This window comes from Macaca fascicularis, chromosome 20 (genome assembly GCF_037993035.2).
Source record: "Macaca fascicularis isolate 582-1 chromosome 20, T2T-MFA8v1.1".
Taxonomy (NCBI): Eukaryota; Metazoa; Chordata; class Mammalia; order Primates; family Cercopithecidae; genus Macaca; species Macaca fascicularis.
In genome coordinates this window covers 24,172,932-24,192,582 of record NC_088394.1, presented here as the reverse complement: position 1 = coordinate 24,192,582, position 19,651 = coordinate 24,172,932, and the positions used below count along the sequence as shown (strand labels likewise).

Here is a 19,651-nt window from a genome sequence, read left to right as displayed (position 1 = left end):
AGGGTTTAGCTCCAAGAAGCCCAAGGCCTCGTCTGCCTAGTTCAGGGGCCTGCTCCCATCGACGGTACCCAGGCTTGCCCTCTGCCTGGCTCACAGCAAAAACTCAGAAACGATTCATTAAATACATGAAGCCCTGCTCCGTGCACTTCACAGGTGGGAAGCGAGGGTCGTGCGAGGCGGGGGCTGCATCCCTGCCAGCCTCGAGCGTATTCTTCAGACGCAGGCCCGCCTCCCACCTAGGCCCGCGCCCCAGATGCCGGCCCCGAACCCCGCGCCCGACAGGCACCTCTTGCACAGGGAAGCATCTTCGCAGGTGCCGCGCACGCCCTCGTCGTCCGCGTCGCAGCTCGAGGCGGAAGAGCAGGAGGTAATAGAGGACTCCCTCTGCCTAGTGGCCATGGGCGTGGAGGTTCCGGGGAGCTGTGTCCGCCAGGGACATGGAAGCGGGGTCGACCGGCGGTGGGGGACGGCGCTAGTCACAGGCAGAAAGCAAAAGACGGTAAGGCTCCACCTGGCTCAGCTGGCGCGGCTCAGTGACGCCGCCCACGCCGGCTGCCCCAGCAACCTCTCCGCTTATTGGTTCCTCTTCCGAGTCGCTCATTGAACAATTATCCTGCCCTCTCAGCCTACGAAGTTGCTCATTGGATAATTATTTTGGCACCGCCTACATAACCCGGAAATTTGACGATAGGAAAAAGAAACTAAACAGTAGAAGAGTATCGCAATCCTTTCTGGGAAGTGTAGTCTTACGTGCCTGGAGAAGTCGTCCGGTTTCTGCTGGCTGGTCACGAAATTTTATAGCTGTAATTAATTAACTCAGGGCGGAACAGCTAGCAGAATCCTCAGCGTTCGGGCAAAGGGCAGAGAATCCAACTAGAAGCAACAAGTATAAGTTGTTACGTTGAGTCCGGGCTCAGTGTCATTCAATTTTACAAAATTTTGTTGTGTGCTGACTCTGCCAGCGACTGTGCTGAGGGCTTTGCACCCAAAATTGCCTTTGAAATGTAGTGAGGGGGGGCGGGCGTGGTAGTTTACTCCTGTAATCCCAGCACTGTGGGAGGCCGAGGCGGACGGATCACCTGAGGTCAGGAGTTCGAGAGCAGCCTGGCCAACATGGTGAAACACCGTCGTTACTAAAAGTACAAAAATTAGCCGGGCGTGGTGGTGGCCGCCTTAGTCCTGGCTACTCAGGAGGCTGAGGCAGGAGAATCGCTTGAACCCGGGAGGCGGAGGTTGCAGTGATCTGAGATGGCGCCACGGCATTCCATCCTGAGGGACAGAGCAAGACTCCGTCTCAAAAGAAAAAGAAAGAAAGAAAAGAAATGTAGTGAGGGAAGTAGTGTGTGGAAAAGTAATGCAATAGGAAGCTATGTAGCAGTGATAATCAATGACCTAGAGCTACCAGGTAGCAGCATCAAGGGCTGAATCTCAGAAACACGATGTTCAGTGAAAGAAGGAAGTCCAACAACACTTTGTAAAGTTCAAACCAACTAATGTTGTTTAGAGAAACATACACATACGGTAAAATACTGTATAGAAAAGGGCAAGACGAGGAAAATTTTTTAAAAACAGAATCAGGATATTGGTGACCTTTAGGGAGCCGAGAGGGTAGCACACAAGAGGGGAGGGAGAGGCAGGGAAGGAGCACAGAGACACATCCTGAGTTTCTCACGTGGGAGTGGGTTCACGTGTGTCTGTTTCGTTATGATGCATATTCAAGATGTTCTGGATTTATTTTGTACTAAATCCAGTACAAAATATATGTATAAATTCAAGATGTACTGGGGAAGTCGCCTGGTTTCTTGCTGGTCATGAAATTTTATAGCTATAATTAATCCAGGGCAGAAGAGCTAGCAGAATCCTCAGTGTTCAGGCGATGGGCAGATAATCCAGCCAGAAGCAACACTTGTAAATTGTATATGTATAATGTATGTTTAATATACATTATAAATTGAAAATGTGTTTGTATATTCCATTTTGTTATCTGTCAGTTGTTGGAAGCAGGGAACAGACATACTTTAAGAACTTTGAATTGCACTCATTTTTTTAAAAAGGAAAATAAACAACAGAAACCCAGAATACACACCTTGGGGTGAGGTCAAATATCAAATGCTAGCTCAGTATTCTAATGGAGGAACAATATTTCATTGATAGCCACAGTAGAAACGACAGAGGGGAATGGCTAAGGTTGGAGAGCTTTGCCAGGGGGAGTGCTAATGGGATAAAACACACCATTTTCTTGGAGTGGTCCTTTGCCAAAAGGTTAATACAAACTATTGCACAAGCATCGTCTCCCAGCTTAGCAGTGTCCACATTCCATGGGTGTTAGTGGATAGTAAGTGTTAACAGCAAGTACTATACGGTGTTAATCCCATAGTTCTGGACTGTGAGATTGAGGGTGACTAGAAGAAGGCAGAGGCAGATGGGTTCATACACTTTTGTTGTTGGACGAGCCTTTGATTCAAAATAGCTGGTGATTCAGAGGAATTTGGTTATCTCAAAGTCTTTTTCCAGCTAACCTCCAGGGCTACCTCATTCCATGTAAGTTCCTGGTTGAGGGTCTGAAAGTTTATGACAGAGGGGAGTCCGGAGATTGCAAGCTTAGCCATCTCAGGCTAAATGATACCTTAATGCATGAGACAATGCTGGGGTAGTCTTTGAACCATATCCCAGCCAGAGAAAGTTCACTGCCAACTAGACTGCATCTTTTGACAAAGTCAAGAGAAGAGTCATGGAAGTGTAAAAGCTCTTTGGACATTAATATTTGTGGGCCAAAAGTTAGGCATTCACCATGGAAGTTCTCCCCAAAAGGCTACAATGGACAATTGTTACTTTGACTCTCCAGTATCTCTTTCTTCTATTAAAAAAAAAAAAAAAATAGCTAGAGTGGGCTGGGCACGGTGGCTCACGCCTGTAATCCCAGCACTTTGGGAAGCCAGGGTAGGTGGGTCACCTTAGATCAAGAGTTCGAGACCAGCCTGACCAACATGGTGAAACTCCACCTCTACTAAAAATGCAAAAGTTAGCCAGGCATCATGGCGCATGCCTGTAATCCCAGCTACTCGGGAGGCTGAGGCAGGAGAATCGCCTGAACTCTGAAGGCGGGGGTTGTGGTGAGCTGAGATCACGCCATTGTACTCTAGCCTGGGTGATAAGAGCAAAACTGTCTCAGGGGAAAAAAAAAAAGCGAGAGCTTCTTATGGAAAACTAAGCCTCTCTCCTTTCAGTCCACGTGAATCAAGAAAGGCTCCTTGGCCAGGCGCAGTGGCTCACGCCTATAATCCCAGCACTTTGGGAGGCTGAGGCAGGCGGATCATGAGGTCAGGAGTTCGAGACCAGCCTGGCCAACATGGTGAAACTCCATCTCTACTAAAAATACAAAAAATAGCCGGGCATGGTGGTGCGCACCTGTAGTCCCAGCTACTTGGGAGGCTGAGACAGACGAATCTCTTGAACCCAAGAGGCAGAGGTTGCCGTGAGCTGAGATTGTGCCACTGCACTCCAACCTGGGCGACAAGAGCGAAACTATCTCAGACAAAAAAAAAAAAAAAAAGTGAGGCTCCTTGCCTGATTCTAGGGGTGGAAACTTGCCAAGGTCTGGCCAACTAGCACCCAAAATCACCTTACCATGCTTCAGAGGGTGGTGGGGACTGGGGGAAGTGCTAACCAGGTTGTTCCAATCAGAATGAATCCCAGGAGTTGAATGGAAGTTGCTCAGTTTATTAGCAGAGCTCCCTTTTTTTGCCACACTTGAACTTGGGAGGTGCCATCAGGTGTGGCCTGTGTGTCTGCCACGTGGTCTCTGAGGCTCCCACCTGGGGGCAGCAACACACCATCCTAACCGGTGGGTGCTTGAGTTCCACTCACTGATGTTCAGGTTAGAACTTTTTGGTCACTGCATCTAGCCTTGTGACCATCACTAGCTGCTTGGGACAGCCATAAAGACACTATTAGAAAAGTGTGCCCCCAGCACAGTCCTGGAAACAATCCTTTGTGTTGTTTGTGGCGAGGAAGGAGACCATCATCCATCACCCCAGGAAGATTTAGGAATGGCTCCCTGCCTGTGTCCTAACAGTAACTGTTCAAGCACGGGTAGTGATGTTTCCTGTGGCACTGTTGCCCTGCTGCTGCTCTCTGTTCTCCTGACCCCTAAGAAATGCACATCCCTGACAGTCAGTGGCCTAGTCACTGATGATGAAAAAAATAAAATGGACAGGGAATGGCATTTGTTGTTCAACTTCCCTCTCGATGAAAAACCCCAAACCGACAACCCCGGGCTTTGTTTCAGTGTTGCTTGCATTCGACCAAGGGGCTCAATAGCCCCATCTGGACCCTAAACAAAATGAACTTACCTGGAGTGGACCCCAGCACTGGGGAGATTACCTGGCATTCCCGTGGGGAGGAGGATGACCACCCACGGGGCAGGCTGCTGGTCTCCCTTTCCCCATAACTTCCCTGAAGATTCACACCACGAGTGATCTGATGGAGACAAAAACCACGTGACTTGGACTTCGGAAGTGTGGAGGGAACCCTTAAAATACATGGGAATCCCACTAAATTTCAATGTGGTAAATATTTGACTATTATAGTTTTGGCTAATATGTTCTGCCTGTTTCAAGAGCCTCTCAGCCACCATCTGCCCAAGGGTGGGTGGATGGCGTCGCTGAACGTGAGGTGTCAAGGGCTGGGGCAAAGTCCCGCAGATGCCGCTTTGCTCTGCGCTCTGCTCCTCGCGATCTTCTCCAGATCGGGCTCGTCGGGGCTCGGCTCTGATCGGTCCAGCTCGGCTCGGCTCGGTTGGCCTCGGCCCCGAACGGTCGGCCCAGAGGGTGGGTGGACGGCGCGCCGGAAGTGACGTGAGAGAGCGAGGTCAACGGCCCGGGTAGCCGCAGCAGAGGCCGTCGGTGGCCTTAGCTGTGAACCCATGAAGGAGCTGTCTGGGTGTAGCCCTGCCTGCCAGGCGGAGCCCCGCGGGCTGCCGCCGCTGCTGTGAAGAAACAGTGCAACCTCATTAGCAGGTGGCCAACCTGACCATGGGCGGGTCGGCTCCGGACTGGACCACGACCCAGCCCGAGGCCAGCGGGACCCCAGCTGTCGCTCAGTAGCCCCCTGGCCCCTGGCGACCAGCTGGGACGGGCCGCTGCCTCCTCTGCAGCCACCCCTCGGGTGCCCCCTGCCCATTGTCCCTACCCCGGCGAGTATTGCCCTGCGAGGACTACACCCGATCCTTCTCCTCTCTTCCCGAGGACACAGCCAGCCAGAGACCGCTGCCCTGTGCTAAAACTCCAATGACTTCTGTCCCTAACGCTGTGTCGAGGGCTGTGCTGTGGGGGGCAGCATTGTCAGGCTTTCCGGGTTGACCCGCTGTTGGGAGTCCTGTAAGTGCATGGTAGCAAGAAATAAAGGGATACATGAAAGCCAGTCGGATTTGCTTAGTGAATTTCAGAACGCCCACGAGGGAATTTGGAGGTGGTGCAGTCTCAAAAACCAGGATTCCTAGGAACTTAACTGCTGCTGCAAGTTCTTGACATTTAGAAATTTAGAATTGGGAGACACCTTGTGCCAGTTTAAAAAGTCTTCCTCTTGGATTTAGAGACAGCTGCTTCTCCATGTTCCTTTGGTACTGCTTGAATGCTTGACAAACATAGGCAAACAAAAATAATTTATATACAGAAGATGTGTGCTTATAGAGGGATAGCTAATGCACTGAACAAAACCTAGCTGTCATTAGATGGAGGGAGGTAACAAAAGCTTCCCAGAGATGAAAAATCTGAGCAGAGACTCTGTCTTCCATCTTTGAACACAGCTTTCAAATACTACTTGTATTTGATTAGGTCTCTTGGTCATAAAGAAAACCCAAAACTTCCTCAAGCAAAGATAGGAATTAGTTGTCTCCTAAGTAATCACAAGAATCCAAGAGTAGTGTGGCTGCAGATTTGGCTACATCCAGGGGTTTCAGTGTTTGGGCAGGTCCAAAGAGAGACAGTCCACTGGGAGACTCCCCAGTCTTCCAAGTCCCAGAGGGAAAGACAACTCTTCTCCCAGTCACTGTGACAGAGTCCCAGGATTGGCTCTGAATTATTCTGGGTCCTATACCTTTCCCCAGAAATGGACTTGAGTCAGCACCACTCAAGCCATATGGACTGAAGTGGAGGAGTGCTGGTTACCTAAGGTAAACTGGAGCACTGTCACCAGCGGGTGGGGAGAATGGATGGTAATCAGGCAAGCAATAAAGGTCATGATGTGCCTTTCATAGTCCTGCTGAAAAAAGATAAGTTACTGTTTTGTTTTTTTTTAAGATGGAGTCTCACTCTGTCACCCACGCTGGAGTGCAGTGGCATGATCTCAGCTCACTGCAGCCTCCACCTCTCGGGTTTAAGCAATTCTGCTGCCTCAGCCTCCCAAGTAGCTGGGACCACAGGCGCGCGCTGCCACACCCGGCTAATTTTTGTATTTTTAGTAGAGTCGGGCTTTCACCATGTTGGCCAGGATGGTCTCGAACTCCTGGCCTGAAGTGATCTGCCCATCTCGGCCTCACAAAGTGCTGGGATTACAGGCATGAGCCACCGCACCCAGCCCCTTTACTGAAATCTTTAAAAGGTCTAATAGTAATACTCATCAACGCTTCTATGGCGTGGTTTGGTTTACAAAGTGCTGTGCTAAACCTCCTGGCTTGGTTCTTGCCTACTGACAACGATCACTTCTTTCTTAGAAGAAAACGTAACTTGCCAAATTGCACAGCTACTAAGTGGTTGAGGCAAGACTTGAATCAGGGCTTCTTTTTCTTTTTTTTTTTTTTTTTTTGGAGACAGAGTCTGTCGCCCAGGCTGGAGCGCAGCGGCGAGATCTTGGCTCACTGCAGGCTCCGCCTGCTGGATTCCATTCTCCTGCCTCAGCCTCCCGAGTAGCTGGGACTATAGGCACCCGCCACCACACCCGGCTAATTTTTTGTATTTTTAGTAGAGATGGGGTTTCACCTTGTTAGCCAGGATGGTCTCGATCTCGTGACCTCGTGATCCACCCACCTCGGCCTCCCAAAGTGCTGAGATTACAGGCGTGAGCCACCGCGCCCAGCCGCATCAACACTTCTGAATGGTGGATCTCATGTCATTTTGAGTACAGGAACTGGGCTGCCTCTTCACCAGGGAAGGACGAATGTTTATTAAACATCTGTGCTTATGAAGCTGCAGGGCTTGGTGCTTTGCATACATTTATCTCCTTTCTCACAACAAGCCTCAGACATGATGTTATTTATTCCTGATTTAACAGTGAGGATGCCAGAGATTAAAGGGGTCATCGAGCTAGTAAATGACAGAGCTGTGGACCCAAACCCAGGTTTCTGATTCTGAAGGAGCTGTAAATTCTCATTACAGAGATCTAATGACCTTCTCCAGGAGTCGAGGACTCACTACCTCACTAAATTCTCACAGAGTCAAAATGCATCTCTACCTGCTGATCCCAGAGCAGTCTCCTGCTGCTGCATTGAATGAATCTCATCTCACTTCGAGTCAGCCCTTCCTGTATTTGATGATCACAAACCTTATCCTTACGTTGCCAGCAGTAACATTCTGCATCCCTCACCCACTCCATTGTGTCCTTTTCCTCCCACTCATCTTCACTCTGCCTTTTCTAGGGGCACTCTGAACAGTATTTCTGAGAAGGGGTAGGTAATGTGTGCTTTGCTTCAGTCTGAGTGGATTCCATCAACCTCTGCATAGAGCACGGGTGGAAAGAAATCCTGTGTCATTGCAGCTTTTCAATCTAAGCTTTCATGGCCTTGTTATATAGTTTACATGTTTTTGTCAGACAACAGGATGTTTTGCCTATATCGTTCTATTTCCCTTTCTCAGATGTTGGAGATGCCATAGTAATTAATGAAGTACAAATCCATTTTAAAATATCTTACTCCCGGCCAGGCGCAGTGGCTCACTTCTGTAATCCCAGCACTTTGGGAGGCCGAGGCGAGCGGATCACTTGAGGTCAGGAGTTTGAGACCAGCCTGGCTAACATGGTAAAACCCCGTCTCTACTAAAAATACAAAAATGAGCCGGTGTGATGGCAGACACCTGTAGTCCCAGCTCCTCCAGAGGCTGAGGCGGAAGAATCGCTTGAACCCAGGAGGCAGAGGTTGCACTGAGCCAAGATCTCGCCACTGCACTCCAGCCTGGGTGACAGAGTGAGACTCTGACTCAAAAAAATCATACTCCTGTCTGCTTGGTCTGTGTGTCTTTCCTTAAAGTTAGATATTAAAAGTACAATAGACTCGCAGTCCCTTATCTGGAAGTTTTGGGGCCAGATAAGTTTCAGAATTCAGACTGTTTCAGATTTTTCTAAAAGTAATAATGCACATGTGATGTGGTTATATAATGCTGTGGGCTCTGGGACAGCCCCTGATAATCAAACATATTATTGTTACTATAGGAAAATGTATGAATATTTTCCCACTTCATGGATGCCTAAAGATTATACATAGCTTCGTGTCAAGTCAGGTCAACTTTTGTTGCCAAATAAGTTACAAAAAAAAAAAACAAACTTATTTTGTAGAGCTTTTTGGATTTCAAAATGGTGAGTAGGGATTGTGGACCTGTCTTAGTATAAGTACCTATTGAGAGTCTGTGAAATTTTTTTACTGTAAATAATGTTTTCCATATTCTAAAAGGTTGGAAACCCACAGTTACATTGGATAAGCAGGGGTCACAAACTCAAGTGCAAGGGCCAGTAAAATAAATAAGTGGGAGGCGGGTATAGGACAGTAGGGAATGGGGGGACTGCAGTGAACTGGTGAGTACATGTTCATTCAAAGGGGAGAGCTGCTCTTCAGTTCTAGCCACTTGTTGCCATGGTGAATGTGGGAGTAGTGAAGCCGCATCTTCCCTTTTTGATGATACTCCAGAATGCTGATTTCCATGTGATTTCTTGATATTTAAATATTGGCAACCAAAAAGAAAAAAGAAACCCATTGCAGATATGTTGTATTAGCCAAATAAAACATATCTGCAGGTTTTATCTGGTTGCGGGCTGCCTGCTTTACTTGTGATTTGGAGATTAATGCTGATGGTATGAAAAGCTGTCAGCGTTGTTGGTAATGAATTACTTCTTGAGATGTGGATAGATACATATGTTTTGTAATTATTCAATATACCCCATATATATGCTGTATGGTTTTTGCATATAAAATATTTCGTAATAAGAAAACCTAGACAGGCCAAGACAGGTGGATTACCTGAGATCGGGAGTTCGAGAGCAGCCTGACCAACATGGAGAAACCCCGTCTCTACTAAAAATACAAAAAATTAGCAGGGCATGGTGGCTTATGCTTGTAATCCCAGCTACTCGGGAGGCTGAGGCAGGAGAATCTCTTGAACCCGGGAGGCAGAGGTTGCGGTGAGCCCAGATCATGCCATTGCACTCCAGCCTGGGCAACAAGAGCGAAAGTCCGTCTCATAAAAAACAAAATACAAACAAACAAAACCTAGACAACTTGATAGTCACTTTATTTCAGACCTGCCTCATTTTCTGGCCAGTGGGAAATTTCCTTCTTCACCTACAAATTTGAAACTTTCAATGTTTTTATCTTGGAAAAGGGAATGAAAGCCCCACTTTAAAAACAGGAGCCCTCGTTAAAAGTAGGTTAGTGGCCAGGCGCTGTGGCTCATGCCTGTAGTCCTAGCACTTTGGGAGGCCAAGATGGGAGGATTGCTTGAGGCCAGGAGTTTGAGACTAGCCTGGTCAATATAGCGAGACCCCACCTCTCTCAATAGATAGATAGATAGATAGATAGATAGATAGATAGATAGATAGATAGATAGATAGAAAGAAAAAGTAGGAGTTTAAAAAGGTTAGATTGTAATGTTTCTACCTTTCCAGGGCCATAGTGATCTGAAGTAACATTGGGTATCCGTCCTTATATTGGGACAGAGAGCTGTCCTTAGTCTCCTCTCTTTTCAGAGCTTTTCCCTGGGTCATCTCAGCTCCATAACTGTCCCCTCATGATTGATGACTGTGTTCTATGCGTTCAGTGCTGGTATCTCTTCATCCCTAGAGTGATGCTGCCATCTCCATCTTGAATGTCTCTGCTGACATGGCCTGCTAAACTTGAACTCACAGGCGGGACAATCCCTTGAGCCCAGGAGTTCAAAACCAGCCTGAGCAACATAGGGATATTTCATCTCTATTCTTTCATTTTATTATAAAAAATATTCAAAATAAAATGAAATTGAATCCATGAACTTCATCCTCAAATTGTCTTCACTTACCTCTGTCCTCTAGTCCATAAGTCTTTGGCCTGCAGGGTAAATCTAGCCCATCGCATGTTTTATACAAAAGGTTTATTGGAACACAGCCACACACTACAGCAACAGGGTTGCATAGTTGGAATAGTGATCTATACAGCTCACAGGTCCTATAATATTTACTCTCTGGCCCTTAATAAGAGGTATGCTGACCCCTGCCCTAGGGAATTGAATGCCCTCATGTTACCATTCACTTGGCAATCCCCCTGTTTCTCCTCTTTTTTTTTTTTTTTTGAGACAGAGTCTTGCTCTGTCACCAGGCTGGAGTTCTATGGTGCGATCTTGGCTCACTGTAACCTCCACCTCCTAGGTTCAAACAATTCTCCTGCCTTAGCCTCCCAAGTAGCTGGGATTACAGGCGCACACCACCACGCCCAGCTAATTTTTGTATTTTTAGTAGAGACAGGATTTCACCGTGTTGGCCCGGATGGTTTAGATCTGTTGACTTCATGATCTGCCCCCCTTGGCCTCCCAAAGTGCTGGGATTGTAAGTATGAACCACTGTGCCCGGCCTCTTCTCTGTCTTCTGTACCCTGGCTATCACTGTGATCTGGCAGTGCTGCCTCCTTGGTTGTCTTTTGACTTGGTCTCTCCTTCTCAGTGGCTGTCCTTCCTGTTACCTTCATCAGGTGCTCATTGTTTCTCACCTGCACTCATAATTGTCATCCAGCTGGCTTTGCTGGTTTGAACTGGATTTATCCCTTTGGTCATCTAGCTGTCACTTCTGTTTGATGTGGTAGTCAACATTGTTACAATTATATCTGTTCTACCCTAAATTATTTTTTTCCAATGAATTCTGTAGAATTTAGAATTCCTACATTTATAGGAAATTAATATTTATTTTTGACAGTAATTCCAAATTTCCTGCGTTGATAGTGCTGTCATTTAATTTATTCTCCAGAAAGTGATGCTGCACTATAATGCATGTCATTATATGTGACATGATGAGTATCGCCTTTTGCCACCACCTTAGTTGCTTACGTATGTTTTAAAAATTTGCTAGCTATTTAAATTTTTTTCATTAAGGTGGAAATGAATGTGTCCTTATATTTGTATTTCTTTATATGAGTTTTCTATGTGTGTCATTTGTTTATTTAATTGTTACGGAATTGTTTAGTTATGAATTTCATTATTCAATTACCAATTCCAGTCAACAAATATCTATTAAGAACCTGTCAGTAAATTTTCAGGCCTGGCACGGTGGCACGCCTGTAATCCTCCAGCACTTGGGAGGCTGAGGCGGGCGGTTCACTTGAAGCCAGGAGTTCAAAACCAGCCTGGGCAATATGGTAAAACCTTTTCTCTACTAAAAATAGAAAAATCAGTCAGGCATAGTGGCGTATGCCTGTAGTCCCATCTACTTGGAAGGCTAAGGCACGAGAATCACTTAAACCTAGGAAGTAGAGGTTGCAGTGAGCCAAAATCATGCCACTTTCCTGGTTGGGTGATAGAGAGAGAATCTGTCTCAAAAAAAAGTGAGAAAAAAAGAAAGAACCTGTCAGATGTGGCTGAGGGGAGACCAGTCTGTCGGTCACTAGTAAAGACTAAGGATAAAAAGGCAAGGCCTCAAATATCCTGTTAAAGTTGGACTCCAGGCAGTGGGAACTTAATATAATTTTTTTTTTTTTTTTTTTTTTTTTTTTTTTTTTTGAGTCGGAGTCTAGCTCTGTCGCCCAGGCTGGAGTGCAGTGGCCAGATCTCAGCTCACTGCAAGCTCCGCCTCCCGGGTTTACGCCATTCTCCTGGCTCAGCCTCCCGAGTAGCTGGGACTACAGGCGCCTGCCACCTCGCCCGGCTAGTTTTTTGTATTTTTTAGTAGAGACGGGGTTTCACCGTGTTAACCAGGATGGTCTCGATCTGCTGACCTTGTGATCCGCCCGTCTCGGCCTCCCAAAGTGCTAGGATTACAGGCTTGAGCCACCGCGCCCGGCCACTTAATATAATTTTAAGCAGGGAAGTAGCATTATCAGATTTTCATCCTAGGAAGTGGACCCTCACAGCAGTGTGAAGAACAGACTCAAGGTGGGGCCAGTGGTGGAACCAGCAAGATCAGCAGGGAGCAGCTGGACAGGAAGGAATGGACCACTGCCATGGGAACAGGAGAAAAAGGGAAATAAATTAGAAAATATCTGTTGGTTCATTGGATGTGCAGTGGGTGTGAGAGAGAGATCAATCATGATTCTGAGGGCTTATCCTTGTGTGATAAGGATGTAATGTAATATATTGAGTTTCTTTTTAGACATGTTGATTTTGAGAAGCCCATGGATATCCTGATAGAAGTATGCAGCAGACAATTAGATAAACCAGTGTGGAATCAGGAGAAGGATGAGGTTAGACATAGACATACAGAAGTCATTGGCATACTAGTTGAATCATGGGAGTGGATAAGTTTATCCTGAGACTGCAGGCAGAGTAAGAAGATCCTGTTAGCTGATGATGGTACCTTGGAGAATATTCACATTTAAGAAGTGTCAGAACAGCCAGGCACGGTGGCTCACGCCTGTAATCCCAATACTTTGGGAGGCCGAGGCGGGTGGATCACCTGAGGTCCAGAGGTCAGGAGTTCAAGACCAGCCTGACCAACATGGTGAAACCCCATCTCTATTAAAAATACAAAAAAATTAGCCAGGCATGGTGGTGGGCACCTGTAGTCCCAGCTACCCAGGAGGTTGAGGCAGGAGAATTGCTTGAACCCGGGAGGCGGAGGTTGCAGTGAGCCAAGATTGCACCGCTGCACTCCAGCCTGGGCAATAACAGCGAAACTCCGTTTCTAAAAAAAAAAAAAAAAAAGTGTCAGAACAAGAAGCCACAAAGAGACTAAGAAAGAAAGTTCTAACATTAGGAGGGGAATCTGGGGAGAGTGGTATCATTCAAAATGAAAAATGCAGAGAAAATGTAAAGAATGAAGATGTGGTGTTTCATATTTATTAGGCACTACGGAAAGGTTAAGCGAACAAAGAGTATGCATTGGATTTAACAGAAAATAGCTGGGGCATGAGTGAGACAAGATTTTGTAGAGTTTTCAAAAACAAGTCAATGAACGAGATCGTGATAGGAGTGATGAATTTTTTCAGAGGCTTGGCTGTGAAAGGTAGACAGATAAAGTGGTTGGTTGCTGGGGAAGCAGAAAGGAGAATGTGATGTGCCAGGAAAAATGGGCCTACTTGTGTGGTTACGGACAGAGACAGATTAAAGACAAAGCAGATTGGGAGATCAGTAGAATGAGGTCTTTGAAGAAGTCTGAATGGATAATGCCCAGGGGACTGTTAGCCTTCAACTGCAAAGCTGGATCCCTTTCCTCTGAAACAAAGGCAAGGAGTAGAGATGAATGATAAGAGGACGGTGGGATATAGGCAGGGGGCATGCGGGTCTTGACTGCTGGTCTTTAATGTCTTCGAGAGGGTAGAAGGCATGATCATGGCTGAGGAAAGTGATAAAGATTTGGAGGGGCCCTTAAGGAAATTGATCTCAAGGGAGTTGACCATGGACGTTTGATAGCATTTGGGGCACAAACTATAGGAGCTGTTGAAATAAATTGGAGAATATCTAAAGGACGAACTTCTATTTTTAAAAGGAATAAAATGGAGTCATTCACATTTTGAGAGATCTACAAAGTATAGTGATTTTTTTTAGAAAGCGTATCAGAGAATATGTGATCATTAATACATGCACGTATTTTTAAAAGATCTGGAAAAACAGATTAATAATAGTTTTCTGGGAAATGGAAAAGAGTAGGACATAGCCAAAAAACAGAACTTTTACTTTTTTTTTCTTTGTTTCTTGAGACAAGCTGTCACCGTGGTTGCCCAGGCTGGATTGCAGTGTTGTGATCACAGCTCTTGGAACCCAGACCTCCCAGGCTCATTTGACCCTCCCACCTCAGCCTCCTGAGTAGCTGGGACTACAGGTGCCCACCAGCACACACAGCTATTTTTTCTATTTGTTTTAGAGACAGCGTTTCTCCATGTTGTGCAGACTGTTCTTGAAATCCTGGGCTCAAGCTATCCACCCTCCTCAGCCTCCCAAAGTGCTGGAATTACAGGTGTTAGTCACTGTATGCTGAACTTTAAATTTTTTAATTTTTATACAACTTATGCTTTTCTGCTGTTCATCTATTTTTCTTACATACCAACTATACACTCGTATATTTTACAATATTTGATCCTTAACACACGTAAATATTTTAATTACCCAAGGCATACAAAAATACCTGCTCCTTATAAAAATCTGAAAGCATTATAAAACGATTTCAACTATCCCTCAAACACAACCTCAGTCTGGCCAACACCCAGCCTCACAAGAAGCAACCATAGTGTGAACTTGTGCGAATACCTTTACAGTTCTTCAGAGAGACTCTTTTTTTTTTTTTTTTTTTTTCTTTTGAGATGGAGTCTCGCTCTGTCGCCCAGGCTGGAGTGCAGTGGCATGATCTCGGCTCACCTCTGCCTCCCAGGTTCAAGCAATTCTCCTGCCTCGACTTTCCCGAGTACCTGGGATTACAGGCATACACCACCATACAGCTAATTTTTGTATTTTTAGTAAAGACGGGGTTTTACTATGTTGGCCAGGCTGGTCTTGAACTCCTGACCTCCGGTGATCTACCCGTCTCGGTCTCCAAAAGTGCTGGGATTACAGGCGTGAGCTACCGTGCCCAGCCAGGCCTTCAGAGACTCTGAAAAATTTTCCTGGGAATAATTTTATTAAATTTAAAGAAAGTATGACTGAAAATGAAATGACTGTTTCCAAAAGGCCATTAGTGATAAAGTAGATATACAGCATGTCTTGATCTTTCATGGTCTCTGAGAATCATCTGTTGCTTTGACAGCCTTTCAGCCCAGCTCCTGCACTCTGGTCAGGTGACATCAGCGGAGGTGCAGATGCGGGCAAAGCCTCTGCAGCAGCATGTGACAGATGATGCCCCAGCAAGTCCAACCAGGCTCCTAAGAGACAGCAGAGGAGCAGGGATTGGCATCTGCTTCTCTGGGTACGGATGCTGGGGTGGTTCCTAAACTTTGATGCACATTTTTAGTAAGTTGTATCTTTCCTGGAGAATTATGAGGAGGAAGACTTGTTGGAAGAGTAGATGGAAGAGATTCTGTTTTAAGAAATTTAACAAAAAGTTCTGAAAAAGAACCGTCAAGGGCAGATTGCTGATTCAGCCCCCGTGGTGTTTTGGGGACCCTTTTTGATCCTCCTTCAAGCCACCCCGTTGTCCAGCTGGTAGCAATGCCATGCTCTTCCTGAAACATTGGCTCCATTTCCTCCCTTGGAATACCCAGGAGGCTTCCCATGGCTTGTAACACTTCACGTTGTTCGTGTTTCGGTGTGTGGAGATAACTAATGAAGAGGTTTCTCATTAGGAGTTTGTCCACTTTTCCTTCTGTGCTGCTGATTAACTGTATGCATTTCCTTTGGAAATTATCCAGCCTTTCCTGCAAGACCACATTTTGTTTTTCAAGTTCTTTGATTTGTTGCTCCTGATATTCTATTTTCTTTTCCCTGGACGTTTCTGCGATTTTTTCATTGTCCTGTTTTAGTTTACCCGTATCGATTTCTAGAACTGATATTCTCTTCCTCAGATTTCTCACTGCCTGCTTCAAAAGTTCATTTTTATTCGTTTTTTCAGTGAGATTTTCTCTCAACGAATGTATCAGACTATTTTTGGTTCTGATGAAAAGGTTTTTTCCCCAAAGTAACCTGTCTAAGACATTTTGTTTCTCCCTCAGCTGCTGAATTTCTGAATGCATTTGCTCGTATTCTTTTCTTTCTTGTTCTGAGGTGGCAGCAATGGAATCAGACAGTCTCTGATTGTCTCCTTGGAGGAATCTAATGGTTGCATCTTTTTCCTGCAGTGATTTTCTCAGCTTCTCGATCTCTTGCTGGAGCAATTTAGAAGACTCACTCGATAGAGCAGACTCACTTGCATGAAGAGATTCTGCAGCGTGTGAAGAAATTGCTTCTGTGGGGAGCTGGGGTAGAATATCCAGCTGTGGGAAGAGACTGTCCTCGCCATCACAGAGCTGCCTGATGTTGTGCTGCGTGTGTGCTGACTCCTGCCCCAGGTTTTTGAGTTGAGTTTCACTCCCTTCGTGTTTTTGGATCAGATCGCTGTGGTTCATCTGACACTGAGAATCGTCATCACTGTCGATTGAAAGCTTTGCCTGAAGTTGGCAAAGTTCTTCTTGGGGTTGGGCTGCCCCCTGCTGCATATTTTGCACTGTGGTCACCAGCTGCTCTTTCCATGCTTCCACTTTCTTCACTGGCTGTTTTAAGATACCGGGTTCTTGTGGAAGCTCCTCATACTGATTGTTAGTAAGAGTTCCAATGTCATGACCAGTGCTGGATGTTTGCAGAATTGTCGCTAAAGGCTGACATTTCTGACTCAATGCATCTATTTCAGCATCTTTTTCTTGATTGAGATGTGATGACTTCAGAACATTGTCTATAAGCCTCTCCTGACCACTACTAGTGGGTGATTTTTTATTTTCCTCTTGCAGCTCACACAGGCCTCCTTTGTTGTCAGCACTTACATCCATTCCGTGGTGATACTCTCTTTCTAGATAGCTGTTTTCCCTGGCCACCTCTTTCCAAACAGCGGATAGTTCTTCTGTTGCCAAAGCAGGTGCTTGCAGTTGCTGCTGAAGGTGAGCAACACCTTGGGTGTAAGAGGCTGAAGCCGTTCTAGCCTGAAGGCCGGGCACCTCCACATCTTCCTGCCGGATGATGTGAGTGAGTTTGCCCACCTCATTGATGGACGGCTGAACCATCTGTTTAGTTAAAGTCGTATTCTTGTCATGTAAAACTTTAATCTCCAGTTCTTGTTCTTTGGTTCTTTTCACTAATCTTTCAGTTTCCAATTTAGATGAATCAGGCTTTTCAGTTCTGTTTTCTGTATGAAGACACTCAGCTTCTGTCGTTTGAAAAACATCATGTTCTCTTTCAATGTCATCTTGTTTTCCACGCAGGTGGGTTTTGATTTGTTGCTTTGTATTTTGCAAATTCTTCATTTCTTCATCTTTGGCTGAAAAACCCTGGGTGTGTGTGATACTCATTTGCTCTTGCTGGCATTGAAAATCATCCATTTCCTGTTTCTGGTCTTGTAAAGAACGAAGCAGTTGCATCTTACTGTGCAACTGCTCTTCAGTTATCTTTTGATATTTTATTTCTGCCTCAAGACTGTTGTTGTTTCCTTTCAGTTGAGATACCTCAGTTTCTAGTTCCATAATTGGATCTGCAGTTCTAGGCTTGGCCATAGGTGCAGTTTGACTATGTTGAAGTGTCTCATTCAGTGGTTCTATGAAGACCACACACGCATCAGTGTCCTTGATTTCACAATTAGGGAACTCTTCCCCCTTATCTGTTCCCTGTATCAGCACATTTGAGATGTGGCTGATGAAGGAAGTCACATTTTTGCCCACTTGCCCCATGGAATGGCCTAAGCCAGAGCCAGGGCCCCCAAACCAGGAAGACATTGATGGGTCTTAGAACTGACCTGCTGTCCTTCGTGAAAAGCATCCAGTGCACTGGGATTCGCATCCAGTCTGGGCAAGTCAGGGAGGCCTTGTCTTTTTTTTTAATTTTTTTTCTTTTTTTTTGAGAAGAAGTCTCACACTATGTTGCCCAAGCTGGAGGGCAGTGGCACGATCTCGGCTCCCTGCAACTTCTGCCTCCCGGGTACAAGCGAGTCTCCTGCCTCACCTCCCGAGTAGCTGGAACTACAGGCACACACCACCATGCCCAGCTAATTTTTGTATTTTCAGTAGAGACGGTGTTTCACTATGTTGGCCAGGCTGGTCTTGAACTCCTGACCTTGTGATCCACCCTCCTCAGCCTCCCAAAGTGCTGGGATTTCATGCGTAAGCCACCATGCCTGGCAGACGCCCTGTCTTTAAAACAGACATTCACAATGAGGCGTTGCTAGGCAGCGCCTGCTCAGAGGCTCACAAAGGGCGGGACGCTGCCTGGCAATGCACAGACCTGGGGCGTCACTAGGGCCAGACTGGTGCCCATGGGCCTCTGCTCATCCCCATACCTTCCCACCCTCAGGGTTGGCACCCTCTCCCTCTGCATTAGTGACTTTCCCCTGTACCACATGCAGCACCTGCCACCCAGCCACCAGGACAGCTGCTCAGTACGGGGAACCCCAGATGCTTTTCCCTGAGTGTGAGTGTGAGTGTATGTGTTAAGAAAAACATTACCTTTCATTTTTTCTAAGTGGCACCATACAGTTCATATATGTTCTGCATCTTGTGATTTTCATGCCACAATTACTTTGTTAAATGGAGGTAAAAATTTACACTGTGGAGCACACCCATCTTAAGAGTACAAATCAGTGGGTTTTGGCAAATGTCTACACCTGCACATAAGCACTACCCTAAGGAAGATAGTGAACCTTTCCATCATCCAAAAAGTTCCTTGTCCCCTTTGAGATTCACCTTCACCGTTCTGCCCCAGCAAGCCTTGTTCTTGTCTCTGTTCCCATGGCTGAGTTTTACATGTTATTGAAGGTTACACACAGAGTATCCTATGTGTACACTCCATGTAGCTGGCTTTTTTCCACATGTGTTTCGGATCTCAGCAGGGTAGTGAGTTTTATCTGACAAGCAATCACTCCATTAATGGATGGATCCATCAGCCACAGTATATAAAGGTCCTAGTAGATTGCAAGGCACCAAGTTGGTGCCCAACACAAAGCCGATTTTCATATATTGCAATCAACTAGAGGGTAGGCAGATGGTGTGGGAGTGACTGGAGGCCTGATGCCATTCAAGTATTGAAAAACCATCAGGCCAGGCGCAGCGGCTCATGCCTGTAATCCCAGCACTTTGGGAGGCAGAGGCGGGCAGATCACCTGAGGTCAGGAGTTTGAGACCAACCTGGCCAACATAGCGAAACTCCGTCTCTACTAAAAATACAAAAAAATTAGCTGGGCATGATGGTGGGCACCTGTAATCTCAGCTATCAGGAGGCCGAAGCAGGAGAATCGCTTGAACCCAGGAGGCAGAGGTTGCAGTGAGCTGAGATCGCACCACTGCACTCCAGCCTAGAGCAGAGAGCAAGACTCTGTCTCAAAAAGAAAAAAGAAAAACCATCAGTGGTTCTCTGTTGCTCCCTAGTTCCATGGCAGGCAAAGTCTTTCTTTGCAGCCACATCGCCACCCCCGCCCCACCCCGTTCTATGCCCTACTAATTACACACTCCTCCCCAAACCCCTTCTCCCCATGCTCTTTGGTTGTCCTGACTTATCTGAGGTCCACTTGGACTGTTTCCCCGCTGTCCTGGCCGCACAGTTCATCACTCTTCTGTCTGTGCCCCCATAGTGCTCTCCTCAAGGATGATTGTTGACATCTCTTGTCTTTC

At 46.2% G+C, this 19,651-nt stretch overlaps 1 protein-coding gene across 9 annotated transcripts in view; it reads right to left on the bottom strand.

Annotated features, from left to right (window-relative positions):
* Nucleotides 1-550, bottom strand: part of LCMT1 (leucine carboxyl methyltransferase 1) — a 79,033-nt gene extending 78,483 nt beyond the window's left edge. For all 9 annotated transcript variants that reach the window (XR_006694887.2, XR_286871.5, XM_015442161.3 and 6 more), the window contains exon 1: nucleotides 287-550. Coding sequence is in view for 7 of the 9 variants with exons in the window: in XM_015442161.3 (XP_015297647.1) it covers nucleotides 287-399 (113 nt within the window). In the remaining 2 variants the exon portion in view is untranslated. The remainder of the gene's footprint in view (nucleotides 1-286) is intronic.
* Between the last annotated feature and the right edge of the window lie 19,101 nt (nucleotides 551-19,651).